The sequence below is a fragment of the Zophobas morio genome, unplaced genomic scaffold, assembly GCF_036711695.1.
Source record: "Zophobas morio isolate AGI-343-1 ecotype UQ-CSIRO unplaced genomic scaffold, CSIRO_AGI_Zmor_V1 ptg000016l, whole genome shotgun sequence".
Taxonomy (NCBI): Eukaryota; Metazoa; Arthropoda; class Insecta; order Coleoptera; family Tenebrionidae; genus Zophobas; species Zophobas morio.
Genome location: NW_026972121.1, coordinates 7,995,960 through 8,021,260, shown reverse-complemented (window position 1 = coordinate 8,021,260; position 25,301 = coordinate 7,995,960). Strand labels below are relative to the sequence as shown.

At 35.8% G+C, this 25,301-nt stretch overlaps 1 protein-coding gene across 3 annotated transcripts in view; it reads left to right on the top strand.

Annotated features, from left to right (window-relative positions):
* The window catches only part of LOC135129715 (uncharacterized), a 100,178-nt gene extending 75,806 nt beyond the window's left edge, over positions 1-24,372 (top strand). The window contains exons 1-4 of one of the 3 annotated variants that reach the window (XM_064056963.1): positions 22,632-22,980; positions 23,036-23,646; positions 23,700-23,963; positions 24,016-24,372. In XM_064056963.1, the coding sequence (XP_063913033.1) occupies positions 23,323-23,646; positions 23,700-23,963; positions 24,016-24,264 (837 nt within the window). In that variant the 5' untranslated portion in view covers positions 22,632-22,980; positions 23,036-23,322 and the 3' untranslated portion in view covers positions 24,265-24,372. The other 2 variants (XR_010280631.1, XR_010280632.1) reach the window with 2 other exon arrangements.
* The last annotated feature ends 929 nt before the right edge of the window (positions 24,373-25,301 follow it).

The following is a 25,301-nucleotide window of genomic DNA, read 5'->3' as shown; positions in this document are numbered from 1 at the left end:
ACATGCAGTTTAGCTCTTCCATTTCCAAGGAAATGGGCCTACACCCAAATAAATAATTTTGTTAGTGTCCAAAAGCTCGGCCGCGGTCAAAACTATTTGGGCACGACAAAGCTGCGAAATTGTATATTTCCATACGGTTCTTTATATAACAAGTACAAAGGTCTGCATGTTAAAAAAGTTGGAGGTCAGACCGTATTTACCCATGAAGAAGAAAAAGCAATAGTCAGATCTGCTATAACATGTAGCGATTGGGGTTTTCCTCTATGTATAGAGGATTTGCAAATGATTACTAAATCATTTCTTGATGGACAAGAGATGTCCAAAAGTTGAAGAATAACCTCCCTGGACGTGATTGGGTGTACTCCCTTCTAAAGAGACACAGCGATAGTTTGGCGCAGCGCTTATCGGCAAATATAAAAAGAGCACGTGCGGATGTGTCACCAGAAACACTCAAAGAATATTTTGCAAACCTCGAAAAAAGTATTAATGGTGTTCCTCCGACCAACTTGTTCAATTATGATGAGACCAACATGTCGGATGACCCTGGTCGAAAGCGTATGTTGTATAAAAGAGGTAAAAAGTACCCAGAGAATATAATCAATCACAGCAAATCCAGCACATCTCTAATGTTTTGTGGCTCAGCTTCAGGAACACTGCTGCCACCATATTTTATATACAAGGCTGAGCATATGTGGGATCGTTGGATGGACAATGTTGTGCTGAACGTTGCTGTATTACAGGTTCCCGCCACAACTGATCCAAGAGCGGATGGATGGAAGCAAGTATTTTTACGGATTGGTTCAATAGTACATTTTTGCCCCATGCAATTTGTCTTCCAGGAAAGAAAGTCCTCATTGGGGACAATTTGTCGTCACATTTTACTGAAGAAGTTCTGGAGAACTGTCGGCAGAATAATATAGCTTTCATATGTTTACCAAAAAACTCTACCCACATAACCCAACCGTTAGATGTATCTTTTTTTCGACCATTAAAGATGGCATGGAGAACAGTTCTTTTGAAATGGAAGACTTCAAACACTAGAGAAGCAGGAATGAAAAAAGAAGTTTTTCCGCAACTTCTCCGCGACACTTTACTCAAAATGAATGAAGCGGTTGAAGGAGCAATAAAAAAAAAACCTTATTAGTGGTTTTGAAGCAACAGGCATTTATCCACTGAATCCAAAACGAGTTTTGGATAAACTACCCAGTGAAGATCATCAGGTTAATGAACAGTTTGAAGAAGGATTCCAAAATAATCTGGTGTCCTTCTTAAAAGAACAAAGATTCAGTTACACCCCTGTTCGACGTTCCGCAAAAAAGAAGAAACGTTTGGATGTTGCACCTGGGAAGAGCGTAGCTCAATCAAACTCCGACTCGGATTTAAGTTATTCTGACACAGAAATTACTCAAGATTCGTCAACTGACGAGGACACAGTTCCCACTCAAAGCCGAGAGTTAGACGAAACAGAATATTTTACAGTCGATTTCAACAAAATTAAAGCTGGAACATTTATTTTGGTGCGTGTTATGTCGGGTAAACGTGCAAGTCTTGTCTACCGCTATGTAGCCAAAGTGCAAGAATTATTGGATTATAACGAGCTCAATGTGATAGGCTTGAAATCTATTGACACTAACAACGTTTTGTTTAAAGTTGTCAAAAATGATCTATTTACTGTGCCTTCAAATGATATTATAGCAATACTGCCTGATCCAGTCCCTGAAATGATTGAAGACAATCAGGTGGAAACCTATACATTCAATCGATCAGTGGACGTTTTTGAGCGTTGAAGTTGTTTTCAATTTAATTCTCTACAAATTAATGTTTATTTTTTATGCTTATGCGTACCATATACTGTTTTTTGTATTTGAATAAAAATTAATACCTATTCCAATTAGAATTTGTTCTCATCTACAACAAAATTTGCATTTAACGATATTCCGTAGAATAAAACTTTTGGTAGAATAGGGCGACTTTGATAGCAATGGTAAAAGCACTTGTATCAATGTCACCATAGCAGCTGCCAAATTTGATAGCCCAAACCGCCTAACCAAGTTTGATGTGGGTAACATTGATAATTCTACTTTATTCTACAGTCCTTTACATGCTAAAATATAGGTGGTATCAAAGTCACCCCAATAAAAGTTTCAATTTGATAGGGATGTTTTAATTTTATTTTGAAAAACCGAAACATTAAAAAGCCTGTTTTTATGAACAAATATATTTTTCTTTGTAGTTCCCATCGAACTGTACTATACATTTTGTTTAAGAAAGTGCTTGCAAAAAATAATTGCGAAAAAATTGGAAACATCTATCAATGTAACCCCACTTTACGGTACAGTTATCCATTGTTTAGTCTTTTTAACACTGATTGCGATTGCCGACTCGGCTCGGTCGGGAGTCGGGGAGGCTGGGGAAGGCCGGTCAGTGGAGACGGCAGGTGGCAACTTCAACGTCAACAGCAAGTTTATAAATACCATTAAACACCTGACCACCTTCGCCACGCCCGACGGCGTGACCTACCAATATAAGGTCATGCCGTTCGGCCTAAAGAACGCGCCGGCGTGGTGAAAGATGTTCCAGAAGCTCATGGTACGAGTGCTCGCAGATTACCTGGGGAACTTCACGCACGTCTCCCGTGACGACAGCCGTTTGAGTTCCTACCCTTTTTAAACGAGTACTGCGAACCGAATAAAAAGTATGTGGAAATGTAAAGAGACTTCGCATTTTTATTTAAGATTTTTCAGAATGAACTGCAACGATGGAGCAGTGAATTCACTTGCTGCAACCGAACAAATAAGTTCAAATGAACAAGTTTATTTTTTTGATGAGCTGGCTGAAAATCCCAGCACAAGTGATGCAGAATCATAAACATGCAGCAGTTCTGGTCAGTCATATGGGTCAACACCCAATAATGCAAGAAAACGATAAATCAGATTGGATGATGTAAACCAAACATTCATAGAAGCTGTTATCTCTTTTAAGGAGATGTACTCCCAAAATAAGAGGCAAAAAACTACAGACGAAAGTTTTGCTGAAACCGTTGTTTTATTTTTTGTTTTATTGGGGCCATAGAAAATGATAAAGCCAAGAAAAAAGTAAAATCAACTGTCCTTAAGTACTTAACCGACTGTGTTTCAGAACAGTATAACTAAGTAATGTCATAATCATAAATACAAGTTTGTGTATAATATGATTACATTTTCTTTAAATGGAAACGCTGAATCTCCCACAAAGTAATATGGAAATTTTTGCTCACTATTTGGTAAATTTGACTCATATGGAATAGGTAAAGGTTTCTCCAACAAACTCTGTGAAAGAATTCCTAAAAATATTTTAAATATTAAGTATGCAAAGTACAGACTCAAAAATATTGTATTACCGTCATCACTTTGACTGCCATAAGCGCCAACATTTACATAAGTAAAGCAGTAATTAGCATCACAGGCTGCTAGTAGCACAATACTCTAATTGCCTTTGTGGTCATAATATAAAGATCTTGAATTTGGTGGACATCTAATGTTTAATATATTTACCATCAACTGCACCTACACAGTAGGGCACATTCCACTGAGACCAAAACTCCTGTGCAATGTTTTTGTAATCATCAACATAGGAAGAACACAATAAGTTTTTAAGGTTCTCCAAATTACCCTACAGGTAGGTATCTAAAATTATTTTTCTGACTGTTGACTTTCCATTTTAAAACTCCACGCCAGAAATTGGTGGCTCACACCCTGTGACAAATACCTAAACAATCCTTATTATAAAATCTAAAACACTGAATTACGATAATAATGACTTACGATACGCGACCAGGGGCGACAATACTCTTGATAACATTTTTACCAACATTCACACTCTACGCTATAGTGTAAAACCGTTTAATAGCCTAATGTCTGATCATTTAGATATAGACTTCAAATTAACTGTATCTGACGCTAAGAACAAACATGTTACTTACAAGTGCCGCCCGATTACTAAACTAGGCAAGTCCAAATTATACAACAATATAAGTAAAGCTGACTGGTACTTTGTTGACGATAAAACCCTTGATGTCAATACTAAGTTTACATTGTTTATAAAGGAAATTATCGACAACATGAATCTTGCCTTCCCAGAAAAAACCTTGAAACAAACCATTACCATAGTAAGACAGACATAAAGTTGTTTGATGACGAATTGCGAAAAATACGCGAACAATTATCATTTATATAGATCAAGCGGAACTCAATAAATTTCTTGACAATGAGTATTCTGAAATGACTAAATCACTAAATAGTTTATTTGAAAATTTGAAAGCTGATTTTTCTAAGATTGCTGATGAAAAATTAATATCTCAAAAGCGCCTACAAGAAGAAAGCCCTGTTTCATCATATTCAAATATATTAATGAACAAAACTCACCCGGCGATAATCATCAAACCTAAGAATGCTAAACAACCTCCATCTGTTACGAAAGCTGATCTGAAATCCAAGATTAATCCTTTTGAATCACAATTCTCGCTTTCAAAAGTCAAAAATATTAAAGATGGTGGTGTTCTTGTCGGCTGCTCATCCAAGGACGATAATGCTCTTTTCAAAAAAAAATTGCCTCTGAACTTCTGACAAATATGATGTCCTGGAAGTTAAAGGTGTACAGCCTAGGATTAAACTTGTCGGTTTATAGGAAGAATACACACCTGAAGAAATTGTGGAATGCATCGAACAATTTGTTAAACTTAATAGTAAAGTGATTAAAATGTGGCCAACTAAAAAACGCGCAAATCTTTTCCAAATGATATGTACTTCAGGTTGACCGTAAAACTTATGATATGATTATGAAATCCGGAGGTCTGTTCTTTGGTTACGATTATTGTTACGCGGTCGATGCGATAGAAATTCTTAGGTGTTACAACTGCAGTGGTTTTAACCATTCGTCAAAGAATTGCAAAAACAAGATATCTTGTCCCAAATGTAGTTTAGATCATAAAATATCTGCGTGCAAGTCGGAAAATTTTACGTGCGTTAACTGTGTTCAATTGTCTCAAAATGAGAAATGTACAGTTGATACAAATCACGCTGCATGGGATACACAGTGCCCTTGTTATCAACGCGCTATTGACAAATTTAAGAATGATCTGTTTCTCAAACAATAAAGACCGCCTACGAGGAGATTATTGAAATTATGGGGAAAAAAGTTCAACAAAATATTGTCGACCAAATACTTAAATGAACAAGATTCAAAGTATTTTTCGTTGGTAGTGGACTCATCTCCCGATGTGGCACATGTCGACCAGTTAGCAAATATTGTTAGATATTGCAGAAAAGGAAACACTTATGAGCGATTTTTAAGTTTTATTCCAATTCATAATCATACTGGTTCATCATTATTTGAAACTATAAAAATTTTTTTTGAGGAAATTAGACTGCCAATCGAAAATTGTCGTAGACAATCATACGATAATGCGACCAACATGAGTGGGAGTTATAATGGCTTACAGACATATATAAAAGAAATTAATAAACACGCTGAATACGTTCCATGTGCAGCTCATTCATTAAATTTAGTTGAAGTAGAAGCTGTAAGTGTAGTTCCCGAAGTGATAAACTGTTTTGGAATTGTTCAAAAATTGTATGTATTTTTTTCTGCATCGACACACCGATGGGACTTGTTGAAACAACATGTAAATTTACAGTGTTTTCCCTAAAAAGCTTAAGCCAAACCAGATGGTCTAGTCACTACGAAGCAGTTCGTGCCTTAAAGGGTAATTATTAGAGCTGTGCGGTCGAAATTTAAACGCTTCGAATCGACCCCTACTACGGCAGACCAGCGGCTCACAGCCGATGTTACGTATCGCGAAGAAATTTACACGAAAAATAATGTTCACTGAAAGTCAGTTGATGATTTTAAAATCCATATCCACGAAATAATAAGAATAATAATTTTAATAATGTTGCAAGTGTCGGTCTCGTTGACAATAAAACGATTGATGTGAATTATGAAAAATAATACACAATGGGAAGCGAGAAGCGAGGAAGGCAAGACTGCAGCGGCCTGCACTGCTGGCCTGATGGGACGGATAGTGGGGATAAATAAATTTCAACCGCACAGCTCTAGTAATTATGAAACCATCACAAACATTTTACAAAATATTTCTAGTGAAACTACCGAAAAACGCGAAGCGCGCACTGATGCTGCAAACTTGTTAAAATTAGAAACAGGTATATGGGAAGAATTATTAGAAAGATTTAACAGAGTCAGTAAAATATTACAAACACTGGGGCTGGATTTATCTGAAGGTTTAATGTTACTTTCATCTTTAGAAAAATTTGTTACAAATATTCGACAAGACTCCATAACAAAATTAGATGACTATTATGTGAAAACAACACAGATGTGCAAAGATATTGAAATAAATTATAGTGACGTCAATAAAAGAGTTGTAACAAAAAAATATTCAGACAAAGAGACTTCTAAGCCTGATTATCAAGGTAGGGAAAAATTTCGCTGTTATGTTTTTATGTTTCTTGTTGAAGATGTTACTGAGGATCCAGGAATGACGAAGCCGGAACTTATAAATGTACATGGAACAAAACCGAAAACAAAAATTAAAAAAAAAATATCCGAAAAAGTAGTCATAGGATGAATACTTTACAAAAATCCATAAGTCAGTATAATGGAGTGGTTATTAAAATGATGGTATCAAACACCGAACTCGTCAAGGCTAGTGGGACACTCTCCAAAAGTGTCCAAGAATTGACTAAAGTATTAAATAATAAATTTAATAACTGTTAAATTAAGAACTTTTAAACATATTGCCAAAATAATTTCTAACAACTTGTGTTCGAAACATTCTGCCCTCAGCTAACACAGTTATGCCTCGAATAGGATGTTCGATTAAAAGTGCATTGTCATTATCGATTTCGTTTTCATCGTAGTCGTTTCTTCTTCTTGTTGTAAATTAAATCTCACATCAAAATTATGAAGAATCATACATGAATAGATGATTTTTCTTGCACGAATTGGATGATAATGCATACATCTGGCTTTAGTTAAACATCTAAGTCTCATTTTCAAATTTCCAATACAACGTTCCACTGTATTTCTTATCCGGGCATGATGGCGTGTGTACAGATATTCTGCGGTACCTGGTACAGCACCTTCGATGGGTGTTAATAACCAGGGTTCAATAGGATATCCTGAATCACCTAAAAGCCACATATTTCGTACACCTTGTTGATATTTACTAGACACATATCTTCTAATAACAGATGAGCCCCATATTGCCGAATCATGTGTTGCACCAGGGAATCTTGCATTTGCTGATAATATTTTCATGTCAGAATCACAAATAACTTGTGTATTGATACTGTAAAATCCTTTCCTATTGTAATACACAACGGGAGGATGTTCTTCATTTTGACTTGGGGGCATTAATAGCAATGTGCGTTCCATCTATGGTGCCAATAATACCACCCATATTAAATTTTTCAAAGAAACTAACTTTTATCCGCTCAAATTCTTCATTATTTTGTGGAAATCTAATGTGTTCATGTAATAAGTGGTTAACAAATACATCAGTAACTTCTGCAATTGACCTACTTATCATTGGTTGACTCATACCAAAAGTAAAATCTTGAGCAATCACTCTTTGATATGAACCACTAGCAAAAAAAGTTATCGTTGTTAATATTTTTAGTTCATTGGGTACAGCTGACGTATATCTGCGATTTTGCATAAAAGGTATAACTTCATTTATTATCTGTATCATCATGTCTTTGGTAAATCTAAATAGTTGTTTAAAATGGTAATCCGGAGTATCAAAAGGTTTATGGCTATCTCGAATACTACGTCTATGTACATTCAATCTGCATCTGCAAGATAAATTAGATATTTTATTTCGAATATTAGTCGTTCTAATTCCTCTAGTTCTTCCACAAATAATACATTTAAAAGCTGCAGTCCATTCATTTTAACTTTTCAAAATGTCAAACATTAAAGCAATACCTTTTAACGATATTAAAGCGACTGTTTTTGGCGGCCTTAATATTAAAGTATTCTCCTTCAAAGCTGAAGATTTGTTCGTTAGTTTTAAAGCATTTGGTATAAAATGGAATACGGTTTATTGAGTTTGTCGTTAACTATGCTGTTAACGACATCGCTAATTTTAACGACATGAATTAGAATAGAGCAGAATGACTGCCAGTCATTACACAAGACGAAATAGAACAGTACACGAAGGAAATAAAATGTTAAATTTGAAAATCAAACGTCTGATCCGCCACAATGATTAAAAAAACCAAAAGCTGCAACAAATGCAAACAGTAATTGAGTTACCAGAAGTTTCTTTATTGCGGCCAACCATTTTCTTTTTAAATAATTTTCCGACTTAGGAAAAGTAAGTGTTGATACCTGTCTTTGTAATGGAAGTTTGCAATTTGGAAGTTTGGAACGCAACATTCCGTTGGCATTTCTGCAACAATTCAAATTTAACACAACCTCAACTGTTAAACGTCTTGATTTTAATCAGCTTTCTGTGTCTCGATAAATTTAAATCACAATTTTCAATGTTCTTAACCCATAAATTGACAGTTTGTGGTCTAAAATTGATTGACAATTAACGGATAAGTGGCGCCAAAATGGTGAAATTTGGCGTTTTCTCAGAATAAAACAAACAATGAAATTCAGGTCTAATGAGCACGCCGTATAATAGAGAAGGTCGTGCTTATAGAGATAAATGTTAAAGTAGGAATCTGTAACATGTAATTATCTACTTCAATAAACGTTCTTTCTACTGTTCTATTTTATTCGTCTCTAAGATTAGCCCGGATTGATTCAATCATCATTTGGTATCTATAATCACAAAATTACTCCTACTAATTGACATACCTAAGCTCAACCCCAATCCTAATAAACTAATGATACATTATATACTGCTCCTTCCTCCAATAAAAATCTTTTAACGCAAAAATTATGAAGAGCTCAGGTGAAGTGATAACGGCTACATTAACTTGTTTAATATAATTGAGTGCTTCACCTCAAATCTTTTACCGGATACGTCAAACTTTCTAGGGTAATAGCAATTTAAAAAAAAAGAGGGGCAAAGAAAATCAATCTCTATAGTACCGATATTTGGGAAAATATTTGAAACAGTATTAAATAAACGGTTATGTTCGTTCTTTAGTAATAATAAAATCTTCAACCCTGGTCAGTTTGGTTTCATGAAAAGGAGGTCGACATCAATGGCAGTTTCTCATGTTATTTCCAGAGATATGTAAAAGACTAGATACAGATATTTAATGTTCTCGTGGACATACGTGCAGGGCCAAGATGTCACTGTACGTTTGTATCTCCCTCTTTTTCTCTAGCAGGTATTGGTAACTCAAGATCTGAGGCTCTCGCTCTATACGGCGGAACCAATCAGTTGGCTCGATTTATAATGCAACGTTTGTCGTTGATGCCGTTTTGTGGTTGTGCCCTTGTTGTGCCGGTATCTGTCAGACTGTCAAACTTAACCTCCAAGTTACGTGCATTTTGTTGATGAAGTTGTTTTTGTGATAAAAAAATGAGTTATAAAAAATGTGTTGTTTACAAAAGTACTTCTAAAGATTTAACTCTGAATTTTCATATGTAAGTAAAAGTCGATTGAATATGTGGTTATTTACCGGACACGTGGTTGACACATTTATAGGTTTCCTAAAGAAGAACATCGTCGCCGTGCTTGGCTTACTAACTGCAGCTTAAATGAAAATGATATAAAGTGTTCATCAGTTTTATGTTCAAAACATTTCCGGGATACTGATTACAATTCTTTAATAAAAGCCAAACGGAGATTGCATAAAGAGGCAGTACCTTCCTTTCCCGACTCACACAACGATAAAGCCCGTGTAATGGTAAACACAGCAAGTACAACATTTACTGCTAATTCTTGTGACGTCCTTCTCACGGCCTGGCTAGCTCCTTCGTTGTTGCGGGGTGATGGGTCGTTCGACTGTCTTGACCTTGGGCGCCAGTGTGTCACAAGAGGGCACACAGAAAAAAAAAGAAAGATGACAGGAAAGCCGAAGAAGAGAAAGAAAGAGGAGTGGAATAATTAGAATAAAGAGAAGAAAAGGAAGGAAAGGGAAAAAAGGGAGAAGCAACAAATACCCGGTCTAATCACGTATATAATCTGGATTCTATATACAAAAAAATTAATATAAATTGGGGGGGGGCGGCAGCAGCTCGTTGGTAGGTGGATTGACGACCTTGGTTAACCGGCGACCCGTGACGATTGAAGGCAAAACAAAAAACTGGCACAACGCAAACTGGGACGCACCCGGTTTCTCCCGGACGATCAGCGAGCACTTCCCGGCGATCGGCGCGCACTTCCCGGCGACTTACCGTATTGGTACCAATACGCAGAACGCCCGTTCCCGTCTCCGCGGTCCTGTTGAGGTCAGCTTCGCTTCCTGTGCCTCTCCTGGACTCCGTTGGCCTTTGGTGTTCTCGCCTCAGCCCTTTTCTCGTCTCTCCAAACACGGTCTCTCTTCCCAAAGCCTCGACACCGGCCCTCCTCGTCTTCACCCAACGCTCGCCTCTCTCCTCTCTTTTTTTTTTCCTTCGCCTCGTCGCTTGTCGCTCCCGCCGAGCTGCGCCGCCGCGTAAATGTCAAATGTCACGTTACATTCTTCGCACTTTGAAGACGTAGTTGTTACAACAGAATCTGTGGCAGGTAATCTGTCGACATATAAAAATGTAAACCTACATATTGTTGTTCTAATTTATAATAATTGCAGATTCAGTTAGTAAGACCGAGAGTGACAACAAACAAATGACGCCTCAAAAAATCCCGAGGTATATTGGCGATTTGCAAGTTGAACATTTTAATACTCCAAGGAAGGCCAAGCGACACTTACAGTTGGTACAGCAGGCAATGTGTGATCAAAGAAAAAAATTGAAACGAGTAAGGAAGGAAAAGCAAAAGTTGGAGAAGTGTATATCTTCAGTTCAGGATTTACTAAGAGGTCTTAGAGAAAAAGAACTTTTATCAGATGAAGCTTCTGCTGCTATTATGGTACTTAATAACTCCACAAAATCAGTTTTGTAATAATTTATTACAATTTTTAAAATTCCTCTAAATTATTACAGTGTTTAAGCATAGTTGTAGATGTAACTCTTGAAGGATATTACATATTTTGAACTCATTTTACCAAAATTGTTACATTGCTGCAAATCAGCTAAATGGGAAATGAGTTAAAATATCTATGATTCTTAGGGGTCCTTTGTAGTTTAATAGTAATGTATAAGTGTTGTTATTTTTAGGAAGGAACTCCAGATTCGATTAAAAATATTTTGGATCGACAATTCCAGTCGAAAAACGCGAAATATGTGCCACAGCTCAGATCATTTGCACTAACATTGCATTACTATTCTCCCAGTGCATATAATTTTGTACGGTCAGAATTTAATAATTTATTGCCACATACTGACACAATTCGGAAATGGTATTTAGTGGTTGATGGTACTCCAGGCTTTACAAAAGAAAGTTTTACAATATTAAAGTCAAAAGTAGAAGAAAAAAATTGCGTTGTTCTTAATTTAACAATTGACGAAATGGCCGTTAGACAACACATTGAATACAAAAACGGCAAGTATTATGGTTATGTTGATTTAGGGGTCGACAACAATGAAGATAAAGACAACATCGACGAAGCTAAAAATGCACTTGTTTTTATGGCAGTCGCACTGAACTTTCATTGGAAAATTCCTTTAGGATATTTTTTAATAAAAAATCTCGCAGCTGCTGAAAGGGCTAATCTAATGAATATATGTTTAGACCTGCTAAATGAATGTGGTGTTCACTGCAAGTCATTAACTTTTGACGGCGCAAGCGTTAATTTATCTATGTGTAAATTACTAGGGGCGAGTTATGACTACCCAAATAAATTTCAGCCTTGGTTTCTGAATGGTTCACATGGAAACATTTACACAATTTGGGATGCATGCCACATGTTAAAATTAATTCGAAATGCACTTGGGGACAGAGAAATATTTTATACCAATGATAATAATAAAATTGAGTGGACTTACATAGCAAAGTTAGAAAAATTGCAGAGAGAAGAAGGATTGAAAGCGGCCACAAAACTTTCACAACGACATATACACTACCAAAATGAAAAAATGAAAGTTTCGTTAGCTGCACAAACTTTCAGCCAAAGTGTTAGTAACGCCTTACTGTTTTGCAGGGACATCAATATAAAAGATTTTGAAGGCTGTGAAGCTACTGCCCACTTTTGTTTGGTGATAAACAATGTCTTTGACATGTTAAATTCGAAGAATTTGGTAGCTAAGTCAGAGCTTAGTCGCGGTTTGTCTCCTAAAAATTTTAAAGAATTTGACGAGAAGAGCAGAGAATACATTGAATATCTGTCACAATTAAGAGATGCTCATAGGAATTTATTAATCCACTCGAATAGGAAAACTGGATTTTTAGGATTTATCATTTGTCTAACGACAGTTTTGCAGTTATATCAAGACTTAATCATTAATAATTATTTAAAATATATCCTGACTTATAAATTAAGTCAGGATCATTTAGAATTTTTTTTTAGCTGCATTAGACGTCGCGGTGGAAACAATAACAATCCTTCTTCTTTTCAATTTCAATGTGCATACAGAAAATTATTAGTCCGAAACCAGATAAAGGAAACAAAAAATAGCAATTGTTTAACTGTTGACGGTACTAGTATTTTAAGTGTAGGCTGTGGAACAAGAATTGTGTCCAAAAATTCGTTAATCAACAATATAAAGGACATAATATTGTCAGAGGAAGATCACGATTATTGCTCATTCAACAGTAATATGCTTTCGGAGTACAAAAATCATGTGATTGAATACATTGCAGGATTTGTGGTGAAAAAAATTGCTAAACATATGTCTTGCGATATATGTAAGTCACAATTGTTTGCTGATAGCTCACATTCAGTGTTACTGCAACATAAGAATAGAGGTGGCTTAGTATTACCCAGTAAAGATGTAACTTTTATTTGCAAAACAGTTGAAACCATCTTTAAAGAAAATAGCCATCAGTTGGTCAAAATAGAAAATATCTGGGAGTATTTTGTGATTCAGTTATTTAGAAGACATATTTGTGAAAAGGTATTTTGTTACGAAATCATGAATGTGCATATTTTAAATCAAGATCTATTTGATAACCATAAAACTGAATTGATTAAAGTCATAGCAGAAACTTACATACACATAAGGTTACACCATGAAGCCCGGAAAATGAATCAAAAACAAAAAAAATGTAGGCTAAGAAGTAAATTTACCAAGCTTATTTTATTCAATAATGAATAGGTATTGTATTGTAAATTTGTATTGTATTATGTATGTAAATAAAATTTTGAAACTTACAAAGTTTTCTTTTTTGTCGTCCTATTGTAGGTACAGCGGCTTCGAAGATCTATTCAAATTACAATTAACAATTTTTGGACAGTAGGGGAATTTAATGCAATTAAAATGAACAATAAAGTTGTTGCTGTTTGTAATATTTTTCATGAAGTTTTGAAAAATACCTCAAAATAAAGACTTCTTTCTCATAGGTACATTTTCTATCTTATATAATTACAGTTTATAACTACTTTTATTTATATAAATGTAGAAATATATGTAGAAGAAATAATTAAAATCAAGCAGAAAATGTAAGCGAAAGCGAAGTCAATATTTTTAGAACTAGAAAATGATGCAAGTTGTGATATAAAGAGAAATAGTCGTTTATTTTTTTATTTTATTTTGCAGGATTGTTAAAAGATTGATTAAAATGTTACTTAGTTATTATTATTAATACATTTTATTGTTAATATTTTCTGGCTTTTGAAAACTGAACGTGAAACCGATATTTATTTGGCCAAAATATTAAATTTGATAAATGTAAAAATTGGCGTCATTAATTGTGTACTTTATTGAGAATTAATGACTTCAAAAATCATAAAACCTACTCCTAATTATACTGTATAATGAGTGAATGACACCTCATTAACTACTTATAAACCCTACCCAGAGGTACGTATGTAAATACATATCTCTGAGTGATTCAACGCTCTGCATGAAATTTTCTGCATAACGCGGGTGGTTATGATTATTTATAATTGCCGCCATCAGAACGGGCCAATAACAAGACAAGCACCGTTAAGAGAGAGATCGATATAGTCCACACTTGGTAACCCGTAGTACTGGTGCTGATACAGAAAAGGATAGACGACACAAAGTATTGCTTCTCTTAGATCATATATCTTGACCCCAGATCGGAAAAGCTATGACCATATCTGTCTTTTACATATCTCTGCAAAATGCACGTAACTTGGAGGTTAAGTTTGACAGTCTGACAGATACCGGCACAACAAGGGCACAACCACAAAACGGCATCAACGACAAACGTTGCATTATAAATCGAGCCAACTGATTGGTTCCGCCGTATAGAGCGAGAGCCTCAGATCTTGAGTTACCAATACCTGCTAGAGAAAAAGAGGGAGATACAAACGTACAGTGACATCTTGGCCCTGCACGTATGTCCACGAGAACATTAAATATCTGTATCTAGTCTTTTACATATCTCTGGTTATTTCATATGCTGTTCAAGAGCTCGGAAAGGGTAATAAAACGTCACTGATTCAATGTGATCTTAGCGAAGCCTTTGACTGTGTAAGTAAATGGAACTAAATCTAACACTGAAAAGACCTGGCTAGGAGTGCCACAAGGTAGTGTTCTCGGTCCGTTGCTTTGTGTTATATACATAAGTGATGTATATTTTCATCTACTTGATGATGATACAACACATGATAATCTAATTAATCAACTTGAGTTGAAATCTATAAATCTGGAAAAAAGCCATGGAATAGTTCACAGTAAACAAACTCAAACTTAATAAAGACGAGTCTCAAAGATTATAGTTGATACAAAGAGCATGAACTCTGATTCCTCTGTCAAATTACTTGTGATGCACACTGACACAAAATTGAAATAAAATGTTCATGTAGAACACCTATACAATAAATTAGCTTCGATTATTTTCTGACTGCAACGACTGTTAAGTTGTGAGGTTCTGCGGAACTCGTATTTTGAATTATTTTCATTCTCATTTGAGTTATGGTGTCACCCTGTGGACACACACCTCATCTCACAAAGCTTTTATATTAAAAGAGAAAATTGTCAGAATAACTGCTGGTGCCAAAGCATGCGATCACTGTCAGCTATTGTTCATTAAGTTACGTATATTAATTCTACCTTGTCTCTACATTTTGTATTGTACACTCTACGTAAGTCAAATCTGGATAAATTTTCCGAAATAAATAACATCCATAATTATAATACACGTGGAAATAGTAATAAAATAATCACCTTTCGACGACTTGAGACAGGTTGACATCGATTCAACTACTATGGTCCTGCCTTCTATAACAAATACCTAAGATGTTATATATGCAACCAGCAATAGCCAAGGCAAGGGTGTCATGGACACCATGTCGATACACACGTGGAACCAACTTGGTGAATAAACCTACAATAATCTGACGTCTTATTATTGAGTTTTATACCTGTGATATACGGAATACACAACATATGGCGACGAGCAAATTATGAATACAAGGGAGTAACTTTCAACGCAAGAACGGGAGGAAAAGGTGAGAAAGTCTAACCGTGCTGAAAAGCACTTTCAAGCATGGCTAGTTACATCGGCATTATCCCTACATTCACACCGGACAGTGACTTCACGATTTTCGAAGAAAGGTTCGAACAGTTCTGCCTCGTGAACAAAATCGTGGACGAAAAATGCAAAGTTGCCCTGTTGCTAAGTCAGATGGAAACGGATGTATACAAGATACTTCGCGATTTATCATTTCCAATTCCACCCAAGGACAAGTCTTTAGAAGAGCTGAAAAAGGAGCTCCAAAAGCATTTCAGTCCAAAAGTAAACGTGTTTAGGGAACGAATTCAGTTCTTCCGAGCCCACCAAACCGCCGAAGAAAGTTCTAATGAGTGGTATGCAAGATTAAAAAATCTCGCGGTCAACTGTAAGTTTGAGCACCTCCAAGAGACACTGGTTGATCGGTTCGTGTCGGGAATGCGAGAGGGACCCGTTATGGACCGACTAGTGGAAGAACCAGTCAGTCAAAGTCTCGAGAAGTTAATCGAAATTGCCAACAGCAAGGAGTTGGCGTTAGCATAACACCACTGGTAAAGGAAGCGAGGACAGAATTCAGGCAGTATACAGTGGTCACCGTAAACTAGGCAACTTTCGGGGAAGAAACCAACACAAACCCAGAAAACCAGATGCAAACGAAGAGTATAAAGAAAGTTATGACATGGGAAGAGTGAAGAATCAAAGCAGAACCAATGAAATGAATATGAATAAATTACTTTACTTTACTTTAAAAAATTATTCGCCATGAGATCGATTGCTCTTAACTGTTCAATCAGATATGTTTCGGCATACCTAAATTAACATTCAAAAATTTTCTCCCTTGCATGAAATGTACTCGAATTATCACCGCTACGCCGAGTAAACAGTCGAAATGAATGAAACCACAAGAAAACACAGAACAAAAAAATGAAAATATATTCAATTGACTTGTGTCGACTAAAAAAAATGCAAAGTCGGACGACTATTTATTACCATTAAGCCTGCTACACACACGCATGCCAGTCGGCCGATTTGGCTTGAACAGACTAAGTTGATAGACTTGCATGCATGTGTGTAGCGCAGGGGCGGCTTGTCCTATGAGGCAGGTGAGGCAGTGCCTCACCAATGAATTTTACGCCTTATTAGGATTTTTACTATTTTTTAACGACACATTTCGGCCAATAATTTGTGTCTTTTTTCTAAAATTTTAAAAATAAATATGGAAAATTATATTCTTATTTTTATCTCAGTAGGTACTCGTTGCTCCCTTAATTAAACAGCGCGCTGAAACACTCGACACAACATGTATTTTGTGACGCGAATGAGGCAAACTCGGAGCTTGCCTCTACAGCGGATATAGAAATCATATCGTTAATAGGCAAGCAACCTGCAATACACTCGTAAGCGGTATGAGTTGAAAAAAGACAAAATTGAGGCTAGCCTCATTTCCGTGCTTGCAAAAGAGATGGACAACTATAATATTTGCGCGCGGGGAACGTGCGATTTACAATGCAGTCTGCATTCGCAGGAGTATTCAAAATTAGGCCGTTGATTGTTTTGCCACAAATCTGTGTGTGTATAAATTGATTCAAAATTTCGGTAACAGAATTTTGTCTTAAAAGTGCCTACGTTTGTGTGTGTCGCGTTAGTGCTTTGTGCTTGTCATAATTTGATTTCGGTAATCGTTATTTAAGATTACGAGTAAATCGGAATTTTTCTCTACTAACGTTAAATGACAATAGCAGTTCTGTTTTTTCTACTTTCACGTATGATGATAAATTGTATGTAGTTAAGGAATTAAAACGGCCGGTTCCTGATTTGAGTAAATCGTTAATAATTATTATTGATCTATAAAAAAGTTTAAAATAAATCCAGAGTATTTATGTTTTATATGTTTTTCGTTTTGTTTTTTGTTATAAATCAAATAGGTTTATTTTATGTTGTATTTGATTTTTTTCGATATGTTTTCTTTAAAGTTTATTTTAATTTTGTTTTTTTTTTTAAGTTATATTAGTTTTTTCTGACCACGTTTCCCTTTCCTTTTGTCCTGTCATTCCCATCCTTTCCTTACAAGAGTTCCTTACACCTTCACGTTGGTTCTTGGTGGACAGTTAAATGAGTTTACAAATTTGTTTATTTGACTAAGTAGAAAATATTTAAGTAATCTTGATTTATTTATATTTTGGAGCGTATTGTGCTTTGCCTCATCAACTTTTCAAGTCATGAGCCGCCCCTGGTGTAGCGTAAGTCGGAGCTTGAGTTGAGCTTGAATCTGTGCTTGTATGAAATCGGACAAAACCGATTGCGTACAAGCATATCGTCATGCAAGTCGAGACATGTGTATGTGAAGATCACGTAGTGTCGAATTTTTAAGAGAGTTTATAGAAATTTACAAAGAAAACCCTTGCCTATGGCAAACCAAAAATAAAGATTACAGCAACAAACAAAAAAAAAGTGCTGCTTATCAGAAACTTAGTAAAAAACTTGCAGAAGTAGAAAAAGATGCAACAAAAGATTCTGTTGTGAAAAAAATCAATTCCCTCAGAACGTGTTTCCGGAAGGAACACAGAAAAGTGCTAGCGTCCGAAAGAAGTGGAACCGGCACCGGCCAGTTGTATACACCCACACTTTGGTACTATGAGCTACTTCTGTTCTTGATCGATCAAGATGAGCCTCGACCTTCAATAAGCAACATCCCTGATGATGAGGAAATACATCAAGATAGAGTACAGGTAATTAAAACAGTTACATTGTCTTATTATTGAAAACATGGTTTATTCAGTTTGAATACCGTAGAACGGGGTGAATCGGGACACGGGGGCAAAATGTGACATATGTTATAAAATTATGTCCCGTTTCGTCATCGTTATAACACTATGTCCCATTTCGCTCCGCATGTCCCGTTTCACCCCGTTCTACGGTACTCAGTGAATGAACATTATTATTCATTATTTGCTATCATACGATGTTGCCACTCAACTGCACCATCTCCAATGAAGTATTCCAAGAACTTTTGTCTACTAATTTTTGCATTCGCTGATAAATTTGCCGGTGTTCTCTGTAAGCCATCAAAAATACCATCTGACGTCAATCCATGGACAACGGTGCCATTTGAAAAGTCTTCTTGATCAGTATCGTTGGATGGCATGTAGTGACATGAGCGTTTTATGCGGAGAAAATTATGAAGAAGGCAACAGCATAAAGTAACAATCTCTATTGTTTCCAATTTTAAGTTAATTTCAGTGTGGAAAATTCTAAAACGGGCTGCCAATATTCCGAAGACATTTTCTATAATCCTTCTAGCTCTACTAAGGCGATAGTTAAAAATTCGTCTCTCGTAATTTAATTCTTTTTGACTGAAAGGCTTTAACAGGTCTGGCCGGAGGGCAAATGCCTCATCAGCAACAAATACATATGGCAAGGAGCCATCAGGAACGTTTGGAATTTTTAATGTACCAGCTAACAGTTTTTCATAAAATCTGGTGTTTCGTATTACTCCACCATCCGAAACTCTTCCATTGGTACCAACGTCACACATAATAAACTCATAGTTGGCGTTAGCAATTGCCATTAATACAATGCTGTTCCTCTTTTTATAATTAAAGAAATACGAGCCACTTCCTTTTGGCGCAACAATATTGATATGTTTTCCGTCGATTGCACCGATACACATAGGAAACTGCCACTTTGCATTAGATTCTTGTGCAATTCTTTTCCATTCATCTTCTGTGCTGGGAAACTGAAATTAAGTACATACACACTGATATTAAAATTTATTTTTAGGAAGAAAACACACAATCATGTGGAGAAACCGAAGATGAAACACAGCGTTTTAGTTTAGATTATGAAGCATTCCACCGTAGATGATGAATATAACGCTTTTTCGCCACCTTCTACTAGCGTTTCATCAGCTGGATCAAAAATCTCTTCTGCTAACAAAGCAGAGGTTCGGCGTTCTGTCACTAACACGACGCCGACGTCTAGATCAGGAACTCCTCCTTCTTCTAGAGCAGTGAAAAGAACCAAGAAAGCAGATGCCGTACTAGATATTGTAGCTCACAAGCTACAAGCTCCAGTGGAAAATCCTAAAGAGTTTGATAACTTTGGTAAACACGTTGCCGAACAATTAAGACAAGTTTCGAAACCTCAAGCGATTTTTCTTACAAAAATAATTAACGATGCCATTTTTGGGGCACAGTGCGGGACATTAACGCAACATTCTCGCATTTTAGCTAATACTAGAGGAGTTCCTGTAACTGAAGCTACTTATGTTGCTCCTCATGCCCCCATAGAAACTGTGGCAAGAAATACTCTGCCAGGTGAACTCAGCAGGATGCACAATCGCCAACCCGTAACTGCGTATTGTCCAGAAACAGAAAATCCCGAAGCTACTTACCACCAATGGCAACGACCACTCGATGGTACTCTAGCAGACTATTATTCTAATCTTGCACCATAAAATTGTGTGTTTTGTTATAATTCATATATTATCCAAAAATAAATTTTCTTACCTTCATGTACTGATCTTTTAGAACCGTTATTATTGCTTGGCATGTTGTAGGAATTATCTGTGATAAGGCTTGGGGTGATATAATTACTGAAAATTTCATGTCTTCAAAAGTTCTTCCTGTTGCTAAAAATCGAAGAGTAGCAGTCAATCTTTCATGGGGCGTAATTGCCACCCTCATCACTGTGTCCTTCTTTATAATTAATGGTGCAACTTGACATAGCAATTCCTCATAAGTAGCAGTATCCATTCTAAGGTAGTTCATCCAGTCACGGGGTTCCAGTCGCAGTTCTTCTAATAAATTTGTGTGTGAATATTTATTCCTTTTTTGTAACCAATCTTTTGTCGATCGTGACCGTTTTTTTGAGTTTGTCTTCACTATTAATGCAACAGCTGTAGCAAGTAGTATGTCATCAGATGCCATCGCTTTGTGCTACCGAGGCCGTGCTTACTTTACAACTGAAGTTGTTTTCTGTAAGTCGCCAAAGAAGTCGGTGCGTGTAGAGACGCAACGAACCAACAGACTTTTCTCTCAACTTTGTTTGTCAAGCCAAATCGACCGACTGGCATGCGTGTGTGTAGCAGGCTTTAAAGGTGTGCAACAGGTGTATGCCTTCGCTACCCAAGACTGAAGAATTAACACCACTATCTAGAATTTTATGGAAACTCGTACTAAATAACGAAGATATCAACAGCAACAATGCAAATCAAAACCATTGACTTATTGTACAAAATGTAATGTGACCCTATGCAAAAAATGTTTTGTACCATATCATTCAAAATAAGTTTACAGTTTGTTTACTACATAATTGTATCAGATTAAAAATAGAACTTACATTGTGATCTACTGAACTTCAATTACATTTCTTAAAAATGATCTCAGTAAGTACCAGTGTCCTATTTATAGGACAGCCCATGTTTTTCAAAATAAAAAGAAAACAATTACAAAAACGTGCTTTTTGCATTAAGACATGCACAATTGAAAGGTTTATTAAAAAAAAGATGAAATTTTTAAATTTAAAAAAGTTGGTACTTAATTAACCCCACTTATAGCTCGGAAAAATGCTACGCCGCCGCTGTGGTCTATTTGTGGTTCAGATTCGCATCGCAGGAACCCCGTACTCATTTTATTTGTGCTAAATCCAAAGTAGCACCGCTTAAGAAGATTAGTATTCCGAGATTGGAGCTGTCTGCCACAGTTTTGTTAACTCGTCTCCTTAATTTTGTTTGTCAAATTTACAATGACAAACTTCTGTTCACTAGCATTTGTGCATAGACAGAGTCACAGGTAGGTCTAGTTTGGATTAAATCGCATCCGCACCGCTGGAAGACATTCGTCTCCAATCACGTCTCGTTTATTCAGCAGCATCTGCCCTCCGCATTGTGGTCCTATGTATCATCTGGTCAGAATCCTGCGGACATTGGATCTACGAGAGCATACCCTCATGAGTTGCTGCCGAACAATTCCCTATGGTGGGCGAGTCCTTCTTTTTTAAAATCCGCTTCTCGTTCTCTAGATAGTTCCGCACTTTCCGATCCAGCTTCCATTCAGAAAGAGGCTAGAACCCAATCGTTTAATGCTTTGGTGATGACTTCTTTGTTAGACGAACTCATAAATGCCGCATCAACCGCGCATGCGAGACTTGCCTCCTCCTCGTCACGCGCCCATCTCTACTAGGAACACCCAACCTCACCAAGTCCATTTCTCTCTCTCTGGTGAAGCTACCATGCCATTTTGCAACTTAAAAAATGTACCAACCTAGAATTACTTATGACATTTTAGGTACAACTGGGAGATTTTCTTATCACTGGGACAACCTAATGTTTGAGATTATCCCACGCGTTTAATTAATTAATCCAACTAAATTAATTTTTAGATAACCGCATGCGTGTGATAATATTTTCAAATTGCACTCAGGCACGCACATCCATGACTACAGAAGAATCAAAGAAATATGTTATTCTGTTTTCAACATAGGATGATAATACCATGATGAAGAAAGTGTTTTAGCTTTGCTAAGTTCACCAAAATACACCAACAATGCTTTTTCGTTTGTTCAGTCTTTAACACTTTAACTGCCGGGAGTACCTGCTCAAACTTCATTCTGCGCCATGTAATTTTTTTTATAACATAAATTCTCTCTAGTCTAGCTTTGACATATTTTGATGAAAAAAGCAAAAAAATCAATAAATTGAAATAGAATTGTTAAAAAAGGTTTATTATACTTCAATTAATAGAATTATGTCTTTAGTGAAAAACAAGTTTGGAATAACACAATCCGAAACGCTTTTCTTTGAAGATGAAGACCATGTCGGAATTGATCTCGATGTAGTTCCTTATTACCTCCAAAGAAAGGATCCGTTCATTAATGTACTAACGTTACAAATGCAAATTGACAACCAGTTAAAACATGCAGGAATTACTTACACAATTTGAGTATACAAATCCAATATCTACTGTTTTTTAAGAACTCTTAAAACAGCCGACACTTGTATACAGTATTGAGACTGGTGAAACAGATATTTTAAATGAAGCTGGTACTTCTGCGTACTCCGCACCAGGTAATTCGATACTGGTTGTTCAAATAAATTCTTGGTAATTTAAGCTGTTAAACATCACCAAATTATATGTAAAAAAACAAAAATTATATGAGCAAGAATCTATTTGAGGAGTCAGTACAAATTGGTACCTACTAAGATTAAGTTAAAAAAAAAAAACAACAAAATTTTAGAATCGCTAAAGACTCCAAGTACGTCTTCCGTCACAACGTTGACTAACGATAGCGATGATAGTGGTACCTTGGAATATTTAAAAATACCAACCCGTGACGTACCTAAGTAATGTCTTTTAAAATAGAATTTTATGTGAAAGTATCTTTTTAAAGGAGTTGTATATCAAAATTCTCAAATATTGAGGTCACTATATTATCGATGAGTATAATGAAAGTGGAATGCTGACCAGTAAATCACGTGTCCACCTCGTGGACATTGTAGGAAGGATTATGTTTGACCTGTATAAAGCCAATACATGCAAAGCTATTAAAATAAAGTATGCCGAAAAGTTAATAGAGATATTTCCCAAATTTCGAAACCCAGTAGAAGGAGGAATTCCATATGTACTATCAAAATTAAGTATCAATTGCTTATTTCCCTATTATTTTTGCTTTAGGCTATGTTTTTCAATCCCGCAACGAATGGGGGTTATTTAGCAAATACGTTAAGAACTATCCATAGAAACAACAAGGATAAAATTGCAAGGAAAAGAAGATTTCCTTCTGAATGGCACAAATCACTTTCACGTAACAGACAAAAAGAAGAGGAACTAGTAGAAATAGATGATGACACTAAAGAGAAACTTCAATTTTTGGTTAATGCTAATTGTAAAACTCAACATCAAGTGATCAAACAGAAAATGATTGAAACTTTCCATGTGCGGAGAGGGAAGAACATTGATATTTTGAAAATGTTTCCTCGATTTACTGATACTCTAGGCTTGGTAAGAAATAACTCCTTTATTTTGCAGTATGTTTATTGGTACTTATTTTTCAGGTGGAAGAGGACTTTAAAGCATTATTTCCGGAATATATACCAAATACCTTTCAAGAGAAATATAGAAACGATCGTGAAAACGTGTTGAAAATATTTCAAAAAGTCACCAATATTCCATTGAATGAGTCTTATACAGATAATAGCATTAAGCAAACAATAGCACTTTCTCGAATGCTTCCTCCTTTACCAAAAGGAAAAAAGAAGATAGCTACACAACTATCAAGTGTACAAGCATTTGCAAACAAGTTGCTTGTATTTCAGCAGGTTCGTGTATTATTCAGTGTGTTCATAACTATGTTCACATCTTATGTTACAGGATAGTTCTTCTTTGATCGAGGTCTTGAATAAGTCAGGAAATCGACAGCCGTATATTCTTGGAAGAGGACCATCAAAGGCAGCAATATCTGATTTCGTAATTGTAGTAAATTCGCAGGTATTCCCAGAAAAATTCGAGGCTTTTATAGATGCATTAGATTATTTGTTCAAAATACACTTCGTTCTAAATTTAGAGTATGATCAAAATTTAGAACAGTTTTTTAAATTCCTCCAAGTTTCGTATTATTAAATCGATAAACAGTCTACAAAGATGACTTCAAAAATGATAGAGTTGGCTGCGCGCCTATATAATGTTCATTAATTTTAATTATTTTGTATTCTATTATATAGTTTTTTTACGAAAAATAGAAATCGTGATTCAGTTTTGTTCCTTGTAATTATGTTTAACTGTCACAAATGTCAACATAAATTCGAAAATGTTTCAGCATTTGTGAAACATTTAAGAAATGTTCATACCATAGTTGATAACCCTTTGTTGAACATAAAGTGTTGCTTTTCGAATTGTTTTACCCGATTTTGTTCAATTAGTGGGTTTAGAAGGCATATTGTTAAGTGTAGACATGCCAAACACTTCAGTAATGTAGGACTTACATTAGTTGGGAAATCTGACTGTTATGGACGTGATAAAAATGGCAGTGACCTTGAAGGAAATATCGAAAATGACATAAGTTTACTCGAAAATAACGACGAGTTAATGCAAACCAGTCTTTCTTTGATATTTTCTACACTCACAAACAAATTATTTTCTTTGTCATTACCTATGTCAACTGTTATACAAACCATTGTTGACAACTGCAGTGAGCTTCTAAATGGCGTGTTCGATTTTATTAAAGAAAATACTTTCAATATTAGTGGGTCGAATATTGATAATGTAATCGACAAATTTTGAACGGAATATATGAATTACAATACCGTTCATAAAATTGGAAAATGTATTAATTTAAAAAAAGTTGAACCAAAAACCATTGTTATTGGAAATCGAATAGATAGGATTTACAACAAAAAACTTAAAATTTATCGCGAGGAAAATAAAGCTGCGACAATGACATATATTTCAGTTATAGATACTCTTAAGGTTTTTGCTTGCTAACTCTTCATTTATATCATTTTTAACACAAAACACGGTGCCCGCTGGAAATGTATGTATTTTATGATATTTACGATGGTTCGTTTTATCAAACTTCTGACTTTTTTAAAAATGACAAACACCGACTTCTGATACAATTATACTTTGATGAATTTGAAACTACGAATCCACTAGGCAGC